This window comes from Ictidomys tridecemlineatus, chromosome 12, assembly GCF_052094955.1.
Source record: "Ictidomys tridecemlineatus isolate mIctTri1 chromosome 12, mIctTri1.hap1, whole genome shotgun sequence".
NCBI classification, from domain to species: domain Eukaryota; kingdom Metazoa; phylum Chordata; class Mammalia; order Rodentia; family Sciuridae; genus Ictidomys; species Ictidomys tridecemlineatus.
Genome location: NC_135488.1, coordinates 27,714,560 through 27,732,799, shown reverse-complemented (window position 1 = coordinate 27,732,799; position 18,240 = coordinate 27,714,560). Strand labels below are relative to the sequence as shown.

General features: G+C 57.2%; 1 protein-coding gene across 22 annotated transcripts in view; it reads left to right on the top strand.

Moving 5' to 3' along the window:
• Positions 1–18,240, top strand: part of LOC144369142 (mitotic spindle assembly checkpoint protein MAD1-like) — a 282,508-nt gene that overhangs the window by 248,430 nt on the left and 15,838 nt on the right. For 6 of the 22 annotated variants that reach the window (XR_013428597.1, XR_013428596.1, XR_013428599.1 and 3 more), the window contains exon 14: positions 16,513–16,699. The exons of 1 other annotated variant lie outside the window; for it this stretch is intronic. Coding sequence is in view for 9 of the 21 variants with exons in the window: in XM_078028234.1 (XP_077884360.1) it covers positions 16,513–16,686 (174 nt within the window). In the remaining 12 variants the exon portion in view is untranslated. 15 more of the 22 variants (XM_078028234.1, XM_078028236.1, XM_078028240.1 and 12 more) reach the window with 8 other exon arrangements.

The following is an 18,240-nucleotide window of genomic DNA, read 5'->3' as shown; positions in this document are numbered from 1 at the left end:
ATTTTGCTAAGGGGTAGAGGCCAGCTGCAGAGAAGGGTCCCTTGACCCAACCAGGGTCAAACAACTTCCAGGATCGCAGGAAGGCTGGCTCCAGGTGGAGCTTCCAGGCCCGTCTGCACAGTCGTACTGCAGAGGGACGGCCAAGCCCACTGCTGTCCAGCATGGTCAGAGTGGGTCCACACCTCCGCTCCCCGGTGTCCCTCTCTGCTGCTGTCTGCAGCAGCCCCTGGCCCTCGGCACTGACTGCAGACCACAGGAGGCCCACCTGAGCTCTCACCTGCAAGGGGTGCTGCATCGCACTAGCCTTCCTGGCTTGTAGGCACAGTGGACTCTGCAGCAGCCAGTAGGCCATGTCCACACAGCAAAGTCTCAGCTCTCAGCACCTGGAACACCCGATGGCATGTGGCCCTTGGGCACACAGGAGGGCAGAGCAGGCAGCCCTGGTGTCCCTGGACTGGAGTGAGCAACTGAGGCCCAGACAGGCCCCTGAGCCTGCAGCGCCGGGAGGTCTCAGCTGGCCTCCAAGCCACATGCAGAATGCAACCTTCAGGCTCCCTCCTACGGCGGGGAGGGCGAGAGGGACAGAGAATCAAGTGCCACCGGGCGCTCCTGGCCCCCGGGGTGAGCTCCGGAACACAGCACAGACAGCCATCATTACTGTGGCAGAATCCGGCCGCTGGGAGTCTGGGGCAGAGAACGGAGACAGCGCTGGCCAGAGCAGACCCAGAATGGGAGTGGACACGGGCGCTCTGCTTCTGCTGGCTCAGGAGCTGCTGGGGGGCTCCGTGCAGCCCGCACCCTCCCAGAGCCGCAGGCCTCCGCGCAGGGCTGCCGGGGGAAGGACCCGGTGCTGGGAGGACAGCGTGGGCCTCAGGTCCTCCAGTGGCGTGGCCGGCTTCTCCAGCTCCCTCCTCGTGCCCTTCCAGGGCTTCCGCCAGCCTTTCTCCAAGTGACGTGCTTCTCTTAAATCTGGTCCTGTTCCTCCATGACCCCTGGTGGCTGTGCCAAGGCCCTTGGGCATCGCTTGTCTGGGGGGTGGTTTAAAGGAGGGCCTTTCTCTGTAGTCTCTTCAAGAGCTGCGAGACCTTGGTAGAACCTACCAGAACCCACTGGAACCTGCGTCTCTCTCACCTTCCCTCCAAGTCCTCTCAGCAACCATCTGGACCTTTCTGTAGAATGTGGACACTGGGCCCCTCTGATGTGGGAGCCAAGGAAGAGCCTCCCTGGCCCTTACAGATGCGGCCCAGGCTGCTTCCTGTCCCCATGGAGGAGGTGACAGGCCTTTGGTGATGGCAGCACGTGGCCTGGGGGTTGAGGGGTGTTCATCTGGTAAAAGGGACCCCACATGCAAGTTGCCCGCTCGGAAGCCAAGTGCCAGCGTCAACCCGGGCCGTGACTGGAGGAGGCAGGGGCCGGTGGGAGCCAGCTGCTCTCCCAGCAGCGTGGGGACCCTTCAGTGGCCCACAGGAGAAAGGTTCCTCCTGCTGCAGCTGCAACAGCGTCTTTAGGGTGGAGGGACAGGGCGACGTGTCCCCAGCCCCTGCTGTCCCCTCTCCTTTGGTGGGGGTGCAGCTTTAGATGGGAGCATCCTGTGTCTCAGGGCAGGTGCGCCTCGGGGAGAGGCTGGGGGGCCTCCCTGGGGAACAACTCCACTTTCTGTGACTTTCCTGGACCTGAGAGACCGTCCTGTGCCTCCCATTGACAGGGTCAGTGCCGGGGAGGGACACAGCGGAGACCACGCCTTTCCCTTCCTGAGTGGAGCCTGCTGCGGGGAGCCGGTGGCAGAGGGGACATGAGCCAGCTGGAGGCCTTTGAAACATGGGCTGGAAAGGCCCCAGCAGACAGGGCCTAGCCAGGCTGTCACTGCCTGGGCAGGTGTCCTCGGGGACAGAGACGCAGCCCTTCCCCAGAGCTCACACCACAAGGGGGCTCGACAGGGAGGGACGGGGAGAGTGTGTCTGACCTTGTCTCTCGCGGTTCAGTACAGAACTAGGGATACAGGTCCCTCTGGGCTTTCTGGACAGGGCTCCAGGGCCCTGCCGTCCAATATGGTGGCCACTAGCACAAGAATTTAGATGAATGAATTAAGTCAAAATTAAACTCCTCAGCCACTCTGGTGATGCTCGGGGCTCAGTGGCCGGGTCGTCTGGCAACAGCGCTGCGTCCTAACCTTCCTCCCCACCTGCTTTACAGTCCCTGACCCCCCGCACTGCCCAGCCAGTGTTCAGAAGATTCTCTGATTTCTAAATTCAGGCCTCTGCTCACACACTGATCTGGTTCTAGTTCCGTCTCTCTTTGCACAGTTCTGTGGATTCCAGTGATGAGCCCTACACACCTTTTGCTACGTCTAGTGTTATTATAAATGGTTCATTTTAGTTCATTTCCAGTAACTGCTGTAAGTTATAGAAATGGCAGTTTTTGTATATTAGTCTTATATCTTGCAACTTTACTGAATTTACACCTTGATTTTAGCAAATTCTCTGGGTTCTGCGTATTCCATCAATCATCTGGGCAGGAGGGCAGTTTAGCAAGACATTGCCAGTCCTCGTGCCTCGGCTTTGTGGGATGCTGTTGGCAAACCTTCACCCCTCCTCCAGGCACTGAGAGAGAAGAGGACCTCCCTGCCCAGCTGGACTTGGGCTTGGCCACGGGACCTATTCTGGCTGACAGAATAGAGTGGACCTGAGGCAAGCTGAGGCCAGAAATGCACTTGTGCAGTTAGGCCTCTGTGGTCTAGGATCTCAGGAGAAGAGCTTTGAACTTGCACCTGACCCGCAGTCTCCAGCTGCATGAAGCAGAGAAGTGGAGCCATCTCCTGGTTCCTGGCTGGGTCAGCCAGACCAGTCACCCTGTGAGGTCATGAGCTCAGGGTATGTGCTAAGCTGAGAACCCAGGGGGGTTTGTTACACAGCATTTATGTGGCTGTTGCTGACTGATACAGCAAAGCTAGACTTGAGTCTTTAACCTATTATGTGTTTAAATGGGATAGCCTGGTGGGAGGGCGCTGTGTGAATAAGGAGCTCAGGGGAAGGGGAGGAGGATTTAGCCCCAGGAGACCTAGAAGGGGCAGCAGGTGAGTTATGGGGCCCACAGGCTGTGGTGCTTTCTAGTCTTAAAGAAGAAATTACTTCCTAAAGAAAAGGCACCAACTTAGAAAGCAGAAGATCAACCTCTGCCACAGGCCTGAGCTGTGGGATGAGGCCCCAGGCTGCCGCTTGGCTCTCTGCCTCCCCCTGCCCATGCCCCCGTGAGGCGACTGGTTCCTCTCAGCAGTGTCAAGCTCCGTGCCCTGCGCTGGAGCTAAGGACTGGGGCCTTCCAGAGCTGGTGCAGGCAAGCCAGGGTGCTGCTTGGCAGCTGGCAAGGGACACGAAATGTGGGGTTGCATCCTGTCCTGTGTCCAGCCCTCAGTGCTGCCCTGGGCAAAGCCGGGGCCTGGTCTTTGGAGGCACTCAGGCCCACCCCTGCTACCCAGAGACACCGTCACTGATGTGCCCCACCTGTGCAGCCTTCTGCTTCCAGGGGCCAAGTGCACCCTCCCCTGGGCACACAGGAGAAAGAAGTCCTCCAGCAGGACACCGAGGTCCCTCTGGGTGAGGCGGCTTGTGCCCACCCACCTCTGCTTGGCTCCCTCGGTGTTTGGAACGGCCCAGCTCTGCAGTCCCGGCTGATGAGACTGTCCATCTCTGTGCCCTGAGACCTGCCCCCTATCTTTCATGGTCCACTCCCAGAGGGGACGTGGAGGGGTCACCCACATGTTGATGGGGATCACAACAGCGTAACGAAGTGGAGGCTGGCGTGTGAGATGCCACCTGGAGACGTGGCTCCCGGGGAGTGGGAGAGCATATGGAACCAACCTCCAGGACAGGCCAGTGTGGTGGGTGGGCGGCCCTGGTGACCACGGGGGGCCTAAACTGAGCACTTCCACCTCAGGAAGGAAAGCGGGTGCTGTGGGACCCTCTGTTTCCAGCCAGCCAGAGTTGTCCGACTCAGCGGGAGATAAATACCAGCCTTCACACTCCAAAGTACTAGTCCTGCTCATAACTTTTCAAACAAGGAATAAAGACGAGGAGACACATAAAAATGGTTCTGTCAATTTGGCCCAATTTCAAATTATCTAATTAGAGGAGAGCCAGAGCTTCCTATTTCTAGAAGCGTTTACTGAGGTTGTTTCCCAGCGAGAGGGTGAGATGAACAGAGGGAGGGCCGGTGGCACAGGGTGGGGACAGTCAGGACCAAGGGCCTGGGCAGCCATGGCCCAGCACGTGGAACCACCAAGGCTTGTGACGCCAGTCAGGGGTGATCTGTCCCTCTGCCAGTGAACAGCAGATGGTTGGCTGGGACGATAACGCCCTGCTGGTCTGTTGCACTTAGACGGAACATTCTGGATACCCGGTATTCTGCAGCCTTCTTACTCTTCCATGACACCTGGGCCACTCCCTCTCCAACTGTGCCCTTCTTGGGACAAGGTGACACATGCAGTGAGTAGGAGAGCATTCACCATGCGCAGGTGAAGGGCCTCACCCCCGTTCCCGTTAGGACCCCCTCCAGGTGCCAACCTGCGCCCCATTCCCTCCCACCATCTTCCAGGCTCTGATTCACCCCAGCAGTTGGGGTGTTGAGGGGCATGGGGTGACAATGTGTCGGGAAGTGACAGCATCGGTCCGAAGAAGCCCCTTGTCTCAGGAGGCTGTTGGCCATGGCCTGACCACACTGGGCGGCAGGATACTGCCACGTTCCTTCTCCGGAGTCCGTCCAGGCCCACGGGGCGGTGCAGACCCAGGTGGACAAGAGCACCCCTCAGGACCTCTTCCACGGTCCGACAGCAGCTTCCACATGGCACAACTTCAGCCGCCAAGGGGGTCTGTGCTTGTGGTCACCCTCCAGCTCAGGCAGAGCCCCAGCTGCCAGTCCAAGCCACAGTGTGTGCGGTGCCCACCTGTGTGCCCTCTTCCTGGCAGATAGTCCCTCTGGCCTTGGAAGAGGGACCTGAGGCTCCCGGTTGAGCCTGTACTGCTGTCTGGGGGCCCTGCTGGGGGGTGGGGGCACACTCAGAAGGCTGCCCACCCAGACCAGGTCACATTCATGTGCTGGGACAGGTGCTGAGGCAGAAGCACTGGACACAACGGTTCCAAGGACAGGCTGCTCCAGCTGGGGCGGGAGACAGGTCAGCGGTTTCCAGGGTGGGTTCCGTGTGCGGGAAGCCCTGGGCGTGTGGGAAGGCCTGGTCCCTAACAGAGCAGGTGTGGGGCTGTGCCGAGGGACAGCGGTGGCTCAGGTGGGCGGAGCAGAGGCTCCGAGGAGAGCAAGGCAGGCCACAGCTGTTTCCCAGAGGTTGTGGGAGGGGACCCCTGGTGGCGGCCCCCGCCCTCACCTGCCTGTCTCATCTGTGCCTAGCAGCTCGCTGCACACCTGGGGGTGTCCTGATGTGAATGTCACCTGTCACACTCCCAGTGGGGTGGAAGGCTGGGATGTTGTTTGGTTAGATAGCTCTGGGCTGCAGGGGTGAGGTCAGAGGAGGGGGCAGGAGATAGCGGCCAGGGCTTTGGGCAGCCCCAGGTGAGCAGGGCGGGGGACATGGAGGTGGGGAAGGACCTGGGAACGTCTAAGAGGGAAGACTGGCCTCCTGTGACCAGGGTCCGGGAAGGAGTACTCAGGGAAGCTGAGGAATTGGAAGCCACATCTCCGGTCTGGGGCTGGCCTGAAGCAGGGAGGGAGCCCAGTTGCTGGCCGAGGCCCAGGGTGCCTCTCTGAGGGCCCTGCGGAACCACGGCTCTGGCTCCTGGGGGCCCACGGCTGCCTCTTGTTTCTGACCCTGAGGAGAGCTCCTTCCAGAGGACTGAACCCCACTTTTAGCCTCTGCAGGGATCGTACAGCCCACCCCCAAAGTCCCTTCAGTGGGAAAGACCCTGAGGCCCTCCTGGGTCTGTCCAAGTGACGTGCTTTCTGGGGCTGGAGGGACATTCTGCTCCTTGGGGCGGGTGGTGACTCAGGACTGAGCGCGCTCTGCCGGCTGCAGGAGTAGGGTCGTGTCATTTCCCTCTGGAGTCTGCGTGTCCACTGTGGGCAGGGCTTAGAGGGGCCCTGCCGCTGTGCTGGGCGGTTGTGTGGGCAGTGCCATCCTTCTCCTTCAACTGGGCTGCTCCACGGCGTTTCTGAGGATCAGTTTTGAAATGTGCAGTGATTAAGGACTGTCCTGGCCACGCGGCTCTTCTGCCAGCAAGACACAGGCTGAGAAGGGCCATCTGTGGAGGTGATTTCAGTGGGCCCCACGTTGGCCACCGCAGGGCCAGCCTGGCCTCATCCGGTCTCCAGCCCACTCCTGTGGTCAGCCGAGCCAGCCTGTCCCTGTGGTCTGAAGGCACGTCAGCAGAAGTCACCCAGGGGCACGCAGGGAGACTCCTTGTCCCCCTAATGGGGATTTTAATCCTGCAAAGCCAACAGCCCGGGGAGGGGCGGCCACGCAGAGCAGGGGCCTCGCAGCCAGGGCTGAGGCACGTTGTGCAGAGCCTGCCTCTGAGGAGAGAAAACGGGCAGGAAGAGAAGAGGACGAGGACGAGGGGGACAGCAGAGAAACAGGAAGGGGACCGGCTGAGTGGCAGGGTCTGCAAGACCAGCTGAAGAAACAGTGATGCGAAGAGCACCTTATTCCAGATGGGACATGAGACTGGTGACAAGGAGGGCACACGGGGTGGGAGTGGGGGTTCACTCTGCGTGTCCCTGGGGGTGCCGTGCATTTGGTAGCACATGGCTTTGGGTGTCTGTGAGGTCTTATTTTAGGGGATCAGCTCTTGAACTCTCTCTTGGTGGGCCTCACCCAATCAGTTGAAAGCCTGAAGAAACCTAAAGGGTGAACTTCCCCTAAATAAGAGGGGATTCTCCCATGCCTAAGAGCCTCCAGACTAGGTCATCAGATGTTTTCCTGCCTCAGACTCGAAATGAACAATAGCTCTTACAGGTTCCGAAGACGCTGGCTGAAAAACACTCACACTATCACTGTCCCTCCTGGATCAGTGATGGCCGAGTCCCTCTCCAGATCCCGGGTGTGCCTGCCTCTGTAACATGGAGCCCGAGGCTCCCGTAGCTCTTTCTGTGAGTACAGTGTATAGGGGAAAGCATTTTAACAACGCGTCTCAACTGAACGCGTGGACATCTTCCGGCCACTGTTTCCCAGATCGCGCGGCACCTCAGCTCTTCACGACCCCCACTGCGTGGGGTGGTGCAAGTCATCAGAGATGGCCTACTCTTGCGGAGCTTCTAAGCCAGCGCTGTGCCTCTTTACGTGACGGGCCTGCGCCTCGTGGACTTTGGCGTCCGCAGGGGTCCTGGGACCAGCCCTGCAGCCCACCAAGGAATGGCTGTGCCCGCTCTGCTGTGGGCTCGGTGTCTCTGGGCCACGGCTGCTGAGGGGGGTGGGGGAGCAGGTCCACCCTCAGGCCATGGGGAAGGCAGGACAGGACGGGGAAGCTGCTCTTCTTGGGGAGGAGCCGGCCCCCCAGCACCGTTGGAGTAGGAGGGTGAAGCAGGAGAGCAGAACACGGAGCTCCGGAGGAGACAACAAGGACAAGAGCCTTTGTCCCCCCGGCAGCGCAGCGGCCAGCCTGCGGGCAGGGCCGAAACTGGTTTGGGGAGGGTTCTGTTCCTTTGCCTTCCCAGAGAGGAGCCAGCCAGTGGGTAATGGCCACAGGATACAGAGCGCATCCTCCCGTTCCACGAGGGCCTCGTAGCTGAGGCTCCCTTCAGTGTGTCTAGTCTCAGTCATCCTTCTGTCAGGAGGAGGGACAGCGCTGGTCGGCAGGCGACGGCCCTGCAGAGGAGCCGGGAGCAGGGCCTCCCGTCCCTTCCGGCCTCCTCCACAGCACACGGCCCCCAGGACACCCCTCTCTGCACCACTCCTCAAGGGCCCAGGTGGCCTTTGGGACTGGGGGGCAGGGGACTTTCCCAGGAGCAGCTGGAGGCCTGGCATGGTGCACCTCCTGCCCAGTCCACATGTCACAGCTGCGGGACTGGCCCAGGCATTGGTGACGACCCCCACAGCAGACCCCTGGCACACGCCTGGAAGAGCCCTGCTGTCTGAGTGGTGGCAGGCTCTGGGGCCAGAGGGACAGGAGCAGCCTGGGGTTCTATCCACAGTGACCAGCCCAGGAGGCCATCTGCCTATGATGACCAGCTCTGAAGGCCAGCCTATCCACAGTGACCAGCCCTGGAGGCCAGCCCATCTGCAGTGACCATCCCAGGAAGCCAGACATGCCCAGTGACCATCCCAGGAGGCCAGTCATCCATAGTGATCACCCCAGAAGGCTGATCTGTGACTAGTCCAGTGGCCACTCCAGGAGTGGCTCTGGCAGAGGAAGGAGGGAGATGGGCCCAGGTGCAGCAGGGGGCAAAGGGTGGGGGAGGTGGACGGAAGCTGTGGGCTTAGGTGCGTGACGGGGTGGCCAACAGGTGTGCCTGGGGCAGCAGCGAGAGTCCGGGATTCCCGGGTCCCTGGTGAGGACCTTTGCCAAACTGAGGCCTGTGGGAGCCAGGCTGCTCCAGGCAGGTGGCTTCAAGAGGCCTGAGCTCTCCTGGTGGGGATGGCCTGTCCCTGTCACCCTCGAGGGGTCTGGCATGTACTGGACAACAGTGCTGCAGGAAGCCAATAGTCCTGTGCTGTGGGGGACGAAGCTCCCCGGAGCCGGGCGATGGCTAGCAAACCCGTGTGTAAAGGAGACCGCATCCACCTAGTGGGCTGGGGAGGCGTGACACCAAGCAGCCAAAATCGAGCCTGGGGCAGGCTGTGGGCAGCAGGGGCCAGCGCTGCATCCACTTCTCAGGCGGTCAGGCCTGCTCCAGCCACACAAGGATCCCAGTTAACTTGGACAAGCTCCCAAGAGCGCTAAAGGAGAGGCAGGCCTGGCTGCCCCGCCCACTGCTGCCCTGCACACAGCCAGGCCTGGGGGCTTCTGCCCGGGCACAGCGGCAGTCCTGTAGGGCCGAGGTCATTTTAGATTAGGAAATTGAGGCTCAAGGGTCCAGACTGTGCCTGAGATTCAATTCCATGGCTTCCCGCAGAAGATCCATGCCTTCAGGGAGGGGGTGCACTCAGCTGGGGACTTGTCACCGGCCTCCCTGGACTCCTGGTTTCCCTGCAGGAAGAGGGAAAGGGCTTTGAGGGGGCGGGGGAGGGCAGACGGGCTGCAGTGTGACCATCCCCAGGAATCTCTGACCACGGCATAGGTCATCCCTCCAAGGCCAAAGGCCTCTCCTCCCCAAGAGCCCCACTTCCTGCTGGCTTCATATGGAGCTCACCCCGATGTGCCTCCCAGGTCTGTCCCCCACGCAGCCTGGCAGTGAGGGGCCGTGGTCTTCTGCCTCGCTGGCACAGAGGGTCCACTGAGCTGTGGGTGAATTTTGATCTTGGACAGACGACGTCCACTTCCTAGGAGCAGAATCATCTAACGGCTCTAATCTCCGGTCTGTTGGTTTCCTTATTTAAACCAAAATGAAATGTGACCCAGAGTGAGAAACAAGACCAAATGTGCGGCCGAGAGCCGCGACGAGGCAATTACAGCCCAGCCGGCGAAGCAGGGCCCCCTCCCGGGACAGGATCAGGAGTCCCCCCAGGTGGGAAGGAGACATAAATGGCTATTGCCAAAGCGAGCCTGTGGGAAATCTCACCATAATGGCACATTTGGGGAGAACAAATCAACTCCCAGGCTGTTCCAACTGTGGCCGTCCAAAGCTGGCGGCCTGGCAGCTGCGCCCTGCCAGCTCATTATCACACGACTCTCATTTCCAGCCCTGGAGGGCTTTGTCGTCACTCTCCAGAAGCCCAGGATGACTCTCTGCCAAGCCAGAGGGTGAGGCCGGAAGTCCTTGGGGGGCATGTGCCTCTGAAAGGGAGGGTCATTGGGGTGCCCGGTGCAGAGGTTGGGACCTCTGCTGTGGTGTCCCACACGTCATTTCCAGGTGGTGGTGGGGGGCCCTGGAGGTAGAGGGTGGCATGGCGGGAGTGTGGGGTCTGAGGAAGAGCAGGGTGGAGGCAGGGAGCCTGGGCGGGGAGGAGGGGCCTCTGTTCTTCTCTAAGGGCAAGTCAACTTCAGCTCACCTTGACCCCAGGGTCTTGATCCAGTTGGTCCCCAGAGTCCTCTGACTGCTACTGTTCTCCACGTCTCTCTCCACCTGCCTCATGGGCCTCCCCATCCCTCTCTCCAATCCCAGTGTAGCCCGTCTCCCAGAGACTAGCTCAATTTCTATCTTCCAGGATACAGCAATTATGATAATGCTGAAGATGATAGTGATGGCGGTGATGATGTCAATCAAAGTGGTGGTCATGAAGATGATGGTGGTGATGATGGTGGTGGTGGTGGTGATGCTGATGATAAAGATGATGGTGGTGATGATGGTGGTGGTGGTGATGAAGATGATGGTGGTGATGATGGTGATGGTGATGATGAAGATGATGGTGGTGATAATGGTGGTGGTGGTGGTGGTGGTGATGAAGATGATGGTGGTGATGATGATGGTGGTGGTGGTGATGCTGATGATGAAGATGATAGTGGTGATGATGGTGCTGGTAATGATGATGGTGGTGGAGGTGGTGGTGATGAAGGAGGTGGTGATGGTGGTGGTGGTGATAAAGATGATGATGGTGGTGATGGTGAAGAAGATGATAATAATTACACTACTAAATCCCTGACACTTTGCTTACCAGGCGTTCTGTGTAAGACCTCACTTAATCCTCATATTATTCCTGTTTTACAGGTGAGGACACAGAGACCTGTAGAGGTGACTGCCCATATTCATCTGACTCCCTGCTCTGATGGCCTGTCACCCACGGGCACTTACTCAGGCTGACCCTGTCCACCTTCTGACACCGGGAAGCATGATGTGTATCTTTGGTGGCCAGATCTTCTTTCTGCTCATCTGGGCTGCCAGTGTCCCGCCCACTCTTGCACCCCGCCAGGCTGTGGGGGTGCCTTCCTGCGTATGTGTCACAGGAACAGGGGCGATCTTGACCAGAGGGGTGGAGCAGAAGGGGGGCGTTGGGGAGCAGAAGATGGTGGCTTGTGCCTGTACAAGAGGGCAGACCGCGAGGCTGGGGCAGCGGGAAGGGCGAGTGCACACGCGGGAACCCAGGGAGGGGAGGGCTCCCTGGGTGGCACGGCGGCAGCAGTAGTGAACTTCACCAGGGGCACCTTTACCCCAGTAGGCCCGGCCCACCCTGCCAGCCTTCCTGGGGCTCCCAGACGCGGGCCTCTGGTTTGTATTTATCTTCCTGTGTCCTGGAGAGGTGACTGAGGGACGCTTTAGCCTCTCCGTCCCTGGGGACAGGAGGACTTCTGAGTCGGACAGGAGGAACCATTTATTTTGCTTTGATAAATGCCATGGGCACCTTCCCGTGCCCACGTTGACAAGCATGTGTCAAGGTAAGCATCACAACAGTGCTGGGCAGGGAGGGGGGAGGGGAGGGGCTGCCCCCGGACACTAGAAGCCTCACCGATTTCGGGAAAAACTCACTTGAAACTGTCACCACCAGAAAAGCACTCGTTTTAATTTATTCCTCACCTGAGTTCACTGGCTTGGAGAGCCCTGCTGCGTCAGACTACTCCTGGTGCCTCAGAGCAATCCTGTGAGGGACATGAGCGTCACGTCCGCCCTACAGAAGAGGACGCTGGGCCCAGAGAGCTTCAGCAGCTTCCCAGGGCCACAGAGCTGTCGGGGCGGGCTCCTCTGAAGATGTGCCCCCCACCATTCCTCTCCGAGGTGCCTGAATCCAGGCACAGGGACTCCTACCTCTAACTGGAGGGACCACACCTTAAAACACAAGGGGAGTCCTGAAGGACAAGCTACGGGGAAGGGTTGGTGCCAGCCGGCTGTCCAGGTCAGGAAAGCAGAGCCACCAGCTGGTCCCGCAGGAGCCGAAACCAGGCAGCCCTGCAGAGAGAAGCCTGGGCCTGGGGTCTCCTCCTGGGAATGGAGACAGGAAGCTCAGAGCGTGTGCTCAGGGAGGGCAGGGCAGAGACTGGCCACTCCTGACCTCCAGACACTCTTGCTGTTCCTCTGAGGCCACATGCCAGGGGCCGTCTCCTGGGTGAGGTCAGTAGGATGGGTCCCCAGAGACTCAGGGCTGGGGGCCACAGGGCCTTGGAGCTTGACATCCTTGTCTCCCCCCAACTGTGGTCAGGCACTGGCAGGCAGAACTGTGATTCTCCTGAGCCACGTTGCCCCCTCCTCTCTCCATCTCTTCTCTGCCCTCACCCTGAAGGTTCTCCCGAGGCTTCTACCTCTGCCTGCAGGGGGAGTGCTTGTTGGGGCTGGTGGCAAGGGTAAGGAGACTCTGCGCAGATGGGCAGTGGGACGGGTAGGTAGCTGTCCAGGGGGCTCCCTTAGTAGGGACCTGGGGCTGGCAGGGGATGAGAGGGTGCCTGTTGAGAGAGGTATGGGGGGACAGAATTTGGGAGAGCAGGTAAGAGAGGAGGAGCCCATGCCAGTGACTGTGGAGGAAACTGTGCCACGGGAGCCGGAGGGGAGGGGAAGGGATTGAGTGCCCTAACCGTCTCCAGAGTCCAGAGGCTTTGCTCTTAGCACGTGCTGGGGTTTGAATGTTTCTCTCTCCAAGCTCATGCAGAGCCTAATGCCCACTGAGCTGGTGTTAAGAGGTGGGTCCTGCCTTTGTGAAGGGGATTTATGCCCTCACTGAAGCGGCTCAGAGAGGCACTTGGCCCTTCTAACTCTCCATGTGAGGAACAGCGTTTGCGCCTCCTGCCACGTGAGCACGCAGCAGAGGGGCCACCGTGAAGGAGAGCAGCCCTCAGCAGACGTAGGAATCATGTCTTGATCTTGGGCTTTTAAATTCCAGAACTCTGAGAAATAACTACCTAGATTACAGGATTTTGTTAGGGCAGAAGAAACAGGGTTTGTATTAGACTGAAGGGTGTCCCCCTAGACACTGGAACCTCAGAATGCGGTTTTATTTGGAAAGAAGGTCTTTGCGGAGGCAATTACGGCAAGGCTTGAGATGACATCATGCCAGATTAAGTGGTCCTTAAATCCAATAACTAGTGTCCCCATAAAAGCTAGAGAAGAGACCACAGCGGAAGGCATGAGAGATGAAAGCAGAGGTGGAGGTGCTGTGCCTATAGCACAGGGCGCCGAGGATGGCCAGCATCCTACTTGGGGTACACTGCGTACGAGCTGTGCTTCTCTCCAGAAGGATACCCAACCCTAACTCTGTGTCTCACTTCCTGCCTGTGAGATGCAGGATCCATATCACTGAGTCATTTTGAGGGTTAAACAGATTTTTTTTAAATCTATGTACAATGCTCAGTGGGCTATCTCAGACTTAGCAAGAGTCCCCCCCCCCATTGTTCCACCTTGTGCCTCAGGAATTATTCATCCTGTTTCACTTTTGATAAATCTGGGACTCAGGCAGGGTACCTGAAAACCCCCACAAGATCCCTTGTTCTTCTCGAGTCTTCTCCTTGGAGTAGAAAACACCTCATGGGTTGGCTCTGACAGGAATCCTGTTGATAAATTTTGAATGCAAAGAAAAACCAACACATTGTCTTCAGTAAGTAGCCAGGTTGAAAGTAGAGACATGTGGAGCCAGAAAATGCTCAGGGGCCTTTATTGAAATAGATGACTGTTGGGGTTTGCATCTCACATGTATCCCAAAGTGCATGTGTAGAAGGCTTGGTCCTCAACAGAAGGTGCTGTTCACATGTTGGAAACTTGAGGAAATTAGGCCATTGGGAGAGTGCACTTGAAGGGGGTATTGTGTGTCAGTCCCTCTTCCTCTCCTGCTCTCTTTTCTTCCTGCCCGCCATGAGATGAGAAGCCTTTCCCCACCACATGCTCCCCACAATGATGTCCTGATTCTCTAGAGACCCAAGGCAATGGGGCCAAATAACCCACTGGACTAAAACTTTGGAAATCATGAGCCAAAATAAACATTTCCTCTTTGTAAGTTAATTTTCTCTGATATTTTATCCGAGTGTTGGAAGCCGACTAACAGAAAATCAGTGCCAGGAGTGGGTCTGTGGCCTGATCATGCGTTTCAGAAAGCGTTGGAAGTGGTTATCAGGAGGAATTAGGAAATATTGGAAAGTGTCCTAGAAAAAGTCTTAGATGCTGGAAGCAGAGCTTAATGGTCATATCTGTGGGAGCTCAGAAGACCAGGATGCTGACCGAAATGTGGACAGTAAAGACTGTGCTCATGAGGTCTCCTATGGAAAGGCAGAATCTACTAAGAATTAGATTAGAGGCCATCTTCATTACCTTCTGGCAAAGAACTTGTCTACATGTCATCCAAACCCTGAGACTTTGGGTGAAGCTAAATTTAAAGGTGATGGACTAGTTTATTTGCTGGATGAAATTTCAAGGCAGCCCGGCATTCAGGCAGTGACATGGATATTGATGATATCATTTGGCCATATTTACAATGAGAATCAGGAACAAAAAGAAAAGCAGAAAGATTTGAAAAACTTTCATTTTTTCACACGTATGCACACACACACACACACACACACAAAGTGTATATATAGTTGCAGATAAGGAGAATGTGGTACTAAGTATATTAGCACCATTAAAAGGAAAGTGATTAATTTACATCAGGACAATAGGAAAGAAGCTTGGAGGGTGTCTCAGGAATCAGCGAGACAAACAGCAGGCTCAAAAACTTGTTTGAACAGAGAGCTCTGGGGCACCCTGCGTGCATGGGGTTACTAGGAAGCCCTTGTGACTCTGGTGTGCTTGGCTTTGCTCAGCCACCTGGGCATTCAGTGTTTGCTGCACCTGTGATCCACAGAGACCTGGCTACTGCTCCCACTGGTGCTGGACATTCGTGTCATCTATTTGATAATTGTTTTGCATGAATGAGAAATGCAGGAGTCGTACGGTCATGGAGATTTCCACCGAGATTTCAAAGGCAATTCTGGAAAACCAGGCAGTATGTGATGGGGTTGGAGTGCCTGTGGGCAGTTCCAGGCAGGGACATGCATGCAGCCATGGGAGTGAGGCCGAAGCAGGGATCACGAGAAGTTAGAGATGCAGGAACATGTGACATCTGCCAAGGGAGACAGTGGGCACGAGCAGAGCAACCTGAGAAAGAGCCAGCAGGTTGTGGTGGGGGTCTCTAAGCCCCTTGGCGCTCACATGACACCACTGTGTGCCATGGGTGACAGATGTGGAGTGACAGGATTCAACGTTTGCCCGCTGGGTTTCAGTCCCACCCTTTCTCTCTATGGCCCATTCCTCTCTTTGGAATGGAAATGTTCACTTTGTCCCATTGGGCATGTAACTTGTTTTTTTTTTTAATATTTATTGAGGCTTGTAGCTCAGAGTTTTCCTTGAGTCTCAGAAGAGAAATTGAGTTTGAACTTTAGAGAATGCTGGAACAGTTAATAACGTGGCAACTCTTGGAGGTGGACGGAATGCCTTTTGCATTTTGAAATAGACATGAGTCTTTGGGGGACCAGGGCTGGGAAGTTATGGGTTGGATTTTAAATGTCACCCAAAGGCTCATGAATTAGACTTGGCCTCCAGCCAATGATGTTCTTGGGACGTGCTGGTAATTTCAGGAGGGGAACTTAGTGGCAGAAGTCGTCACTGGAGGTGTGCCCTTGAAGGGACCCTGGATCCTTCTTTTCATTCTCTTTGCTTCCTGGTCACCACGAGGTGACTTTGCTCTACCACTTGCTCCCTGCCATGCTGTTCTGGTTCACCTGAGGCCCAGGGTGACAGACAAGCCACTGGGGTGTGAACCTCAGGGACCAGGGGCCAGAATGACTCTTTCTTCCTTTAAGTGGATTATCTCAGACATCCTGTGATAGAAAGATGACTGACAGGGACCCTCAAGTCAAAGGTGGGCCCTTATATGCCCACCTCCTGCCCCTCCAGGCCTGGGGTAAACTGAGGGGGTAGATCCAGGAAACCCACCCCAGAGGAGACTCCAGCGAATGAGGATGAAATTCTGGCCTCAGTCCTGAACTCACTGGTGGTGAGTGTGGGTCTGCTCGTGTGGTCAGCTGGCCCATTGTTTCTCTCCCCCAAGCTTGGGACTTGTGTGACCACGTGCAGGAGTTTGGGGAAGCTGAAAAGACCCAAGAAGATGGAGGCTGAGTAGCGGAGGCTCCCAGGGGCAGCCATGGAGCACGTGGAGACGAGGGTCTTGTCTGGGGCGGGGGAGGGGTTAAGGGAGCCAGGAAACTGCTCTCTCCTGGGGCAAAGGGTGAGCCATGCAGCTGAGCACAGGAGCTGGGGTTTCTCTTCCTCTAGAAGCACCTCTGTGAGCAAGGAAGGGTGTGATGGGGGAGAGGCGTGTCTTTCTCTCCCTGACCCCCCCCTCCCCGCCCCATGGACCCAGTCTTGCAAATTTTGCCTTCCCACTTGCTGTCAGCCCTGAGCTGCTGCTGAGAGACCTGGCATATGCAGAACTGGGTTCTGGGACCAAAATTTGTGGTGCCAGTGTCATCGTACCAAGCTGAGAGGGAGCTGTGGCTTGATCTATTTCTTTCTGGCTTCTTGTTAGGGCCAATGTGTCCACCAGAGTTCACATGCTGAGTCTTAACCCTGGAGCTCAGACTGGACTGCAGAAGGACCCAACCTCGGAAGGTGCAATTTACACGTTAAACTCCGTCATGCTGCAGAGTTGGAATCATTCGGTAGAAGCTGCACTTGGAACGTTGAATCTGATCCTTCCTGGGTTGGTGGCATGGGTGAGGTCCTGTTTTGCACAGCTGGGCAGTTTTCTCAGCCCTGCCACCACCAGGGGAGCAAGTGACCCTCTCCAGCGTGCCGTGCTGCTGAGCGGGCTCTTGGGTGGATCCGGGGCATTTGATGCATTTCGACTCAGTGTATTTTCAACTTACAATGGACTTATTGGGGGTGACCCCTTCATACGTCAAAGGGCTTCTGTATTTGGTGTCTTTCCAGAAATGATTAAGCGGTCACCAGGTGGCCTCACCCTACAAGACTGGTGTCCTAAGAGGGACAGCCATGTGAGGGCTCAGGAGGGGATGTCCATGGAGGGGCCTCAGAGGAAACCAGCCAAACCTTGATCTCAGACTCCCAGCCTCCAGGACTGGGTTGTTGAAGTCACCCAGACAAGGGCACTTGGTCATGTGGCCCAAGCAGATGGGCTTTCCACCCACCCCACCCCCACAGGTTGAGGCCATTAGCTCTCAATCTCTGGTCGACACCATAATCACCTGGAGGCTTACTTAAAGGGCAGACGCAGGGGCCCGGGGCATGGCCGAAACCTGCATGCTCACTGGTGCATGCTACTGATGCTGACACTGGACCTCGGGTGGGATACCCTGCCATGGGACGACAGGGACTTGCCAGGCCACCCTCATGTCCCTGGTCCCCACAGTCCTGCTGGCTCCTGCCATCTCAACTTCAAAACGGTGAGGCTGAGTGTCTTTAGACTCTGTTGGTTTTGCCTGCAGGGCCCCGGGCAGGGTCAGGGGATGCTGTGGCCAGCAAGCCACGGGCTGAGGATGCGGTGGAGGGAGCAGCTTTCTCTCTCCCTCAGGACACTTTGTAAAGTCAGAAAGCAGGAAGGGGGTGAGAGAGCCACGCTAGGCGCAATCCGACACGGAGACCCTTGTTTGTTGACAGAGGGGTCAGACAGGGGACAGGGGGCTGTTATCTCTGGAGATCTTTGACAAAGCACACGTTTTCCTTTGAGGAAGCGCTCGGGGGCCGGGCCTGCGTTTAATAATGGAGCCTTCACACAGGAGAGGTGAGGTCTGGACGGCTCTGTCTGCTGAGAGCTGTCTAATCCTGATAAACGGAGCCCCATCCTTCCCAGTGTGAACAGTCCTGGCGTTAGATTAAACATATCAATCCTGTTTGTTACCTTCTCTGATCTGCCAGCTGGCACCTGGCCGGGCCTTGGGGATCTGTCTTCGATGGCCCTACACAGGAAGTGACAGGGTTCAGCAGCAGAGACCGGGATAATTGCTTGTGGTGCGGCCCCGGGGGGAGGTGGCCACAGAGGGTGGATGCTGTCACAGAGACGAGGTCAGGGAGCTGCAGCTCACTGGGGATCCTGTGATGCTTTGGCAGAAAAATGTTTCTGAAATAGATGCTGCTCCTGCCCCTTCAGGCTGGCAGCTGTCTCCAGGCTGAGCTGTGCGGGCCTGGAGCACTGCTCCTGGGGTGGGAGCTGCCTGGCTGCAGCCCCCCTGCAGGGTACATCCCCGTTGACCGGTGGCTGACTCTGTGGCCTGTGTCAAAGGGCCAGCACTGCACC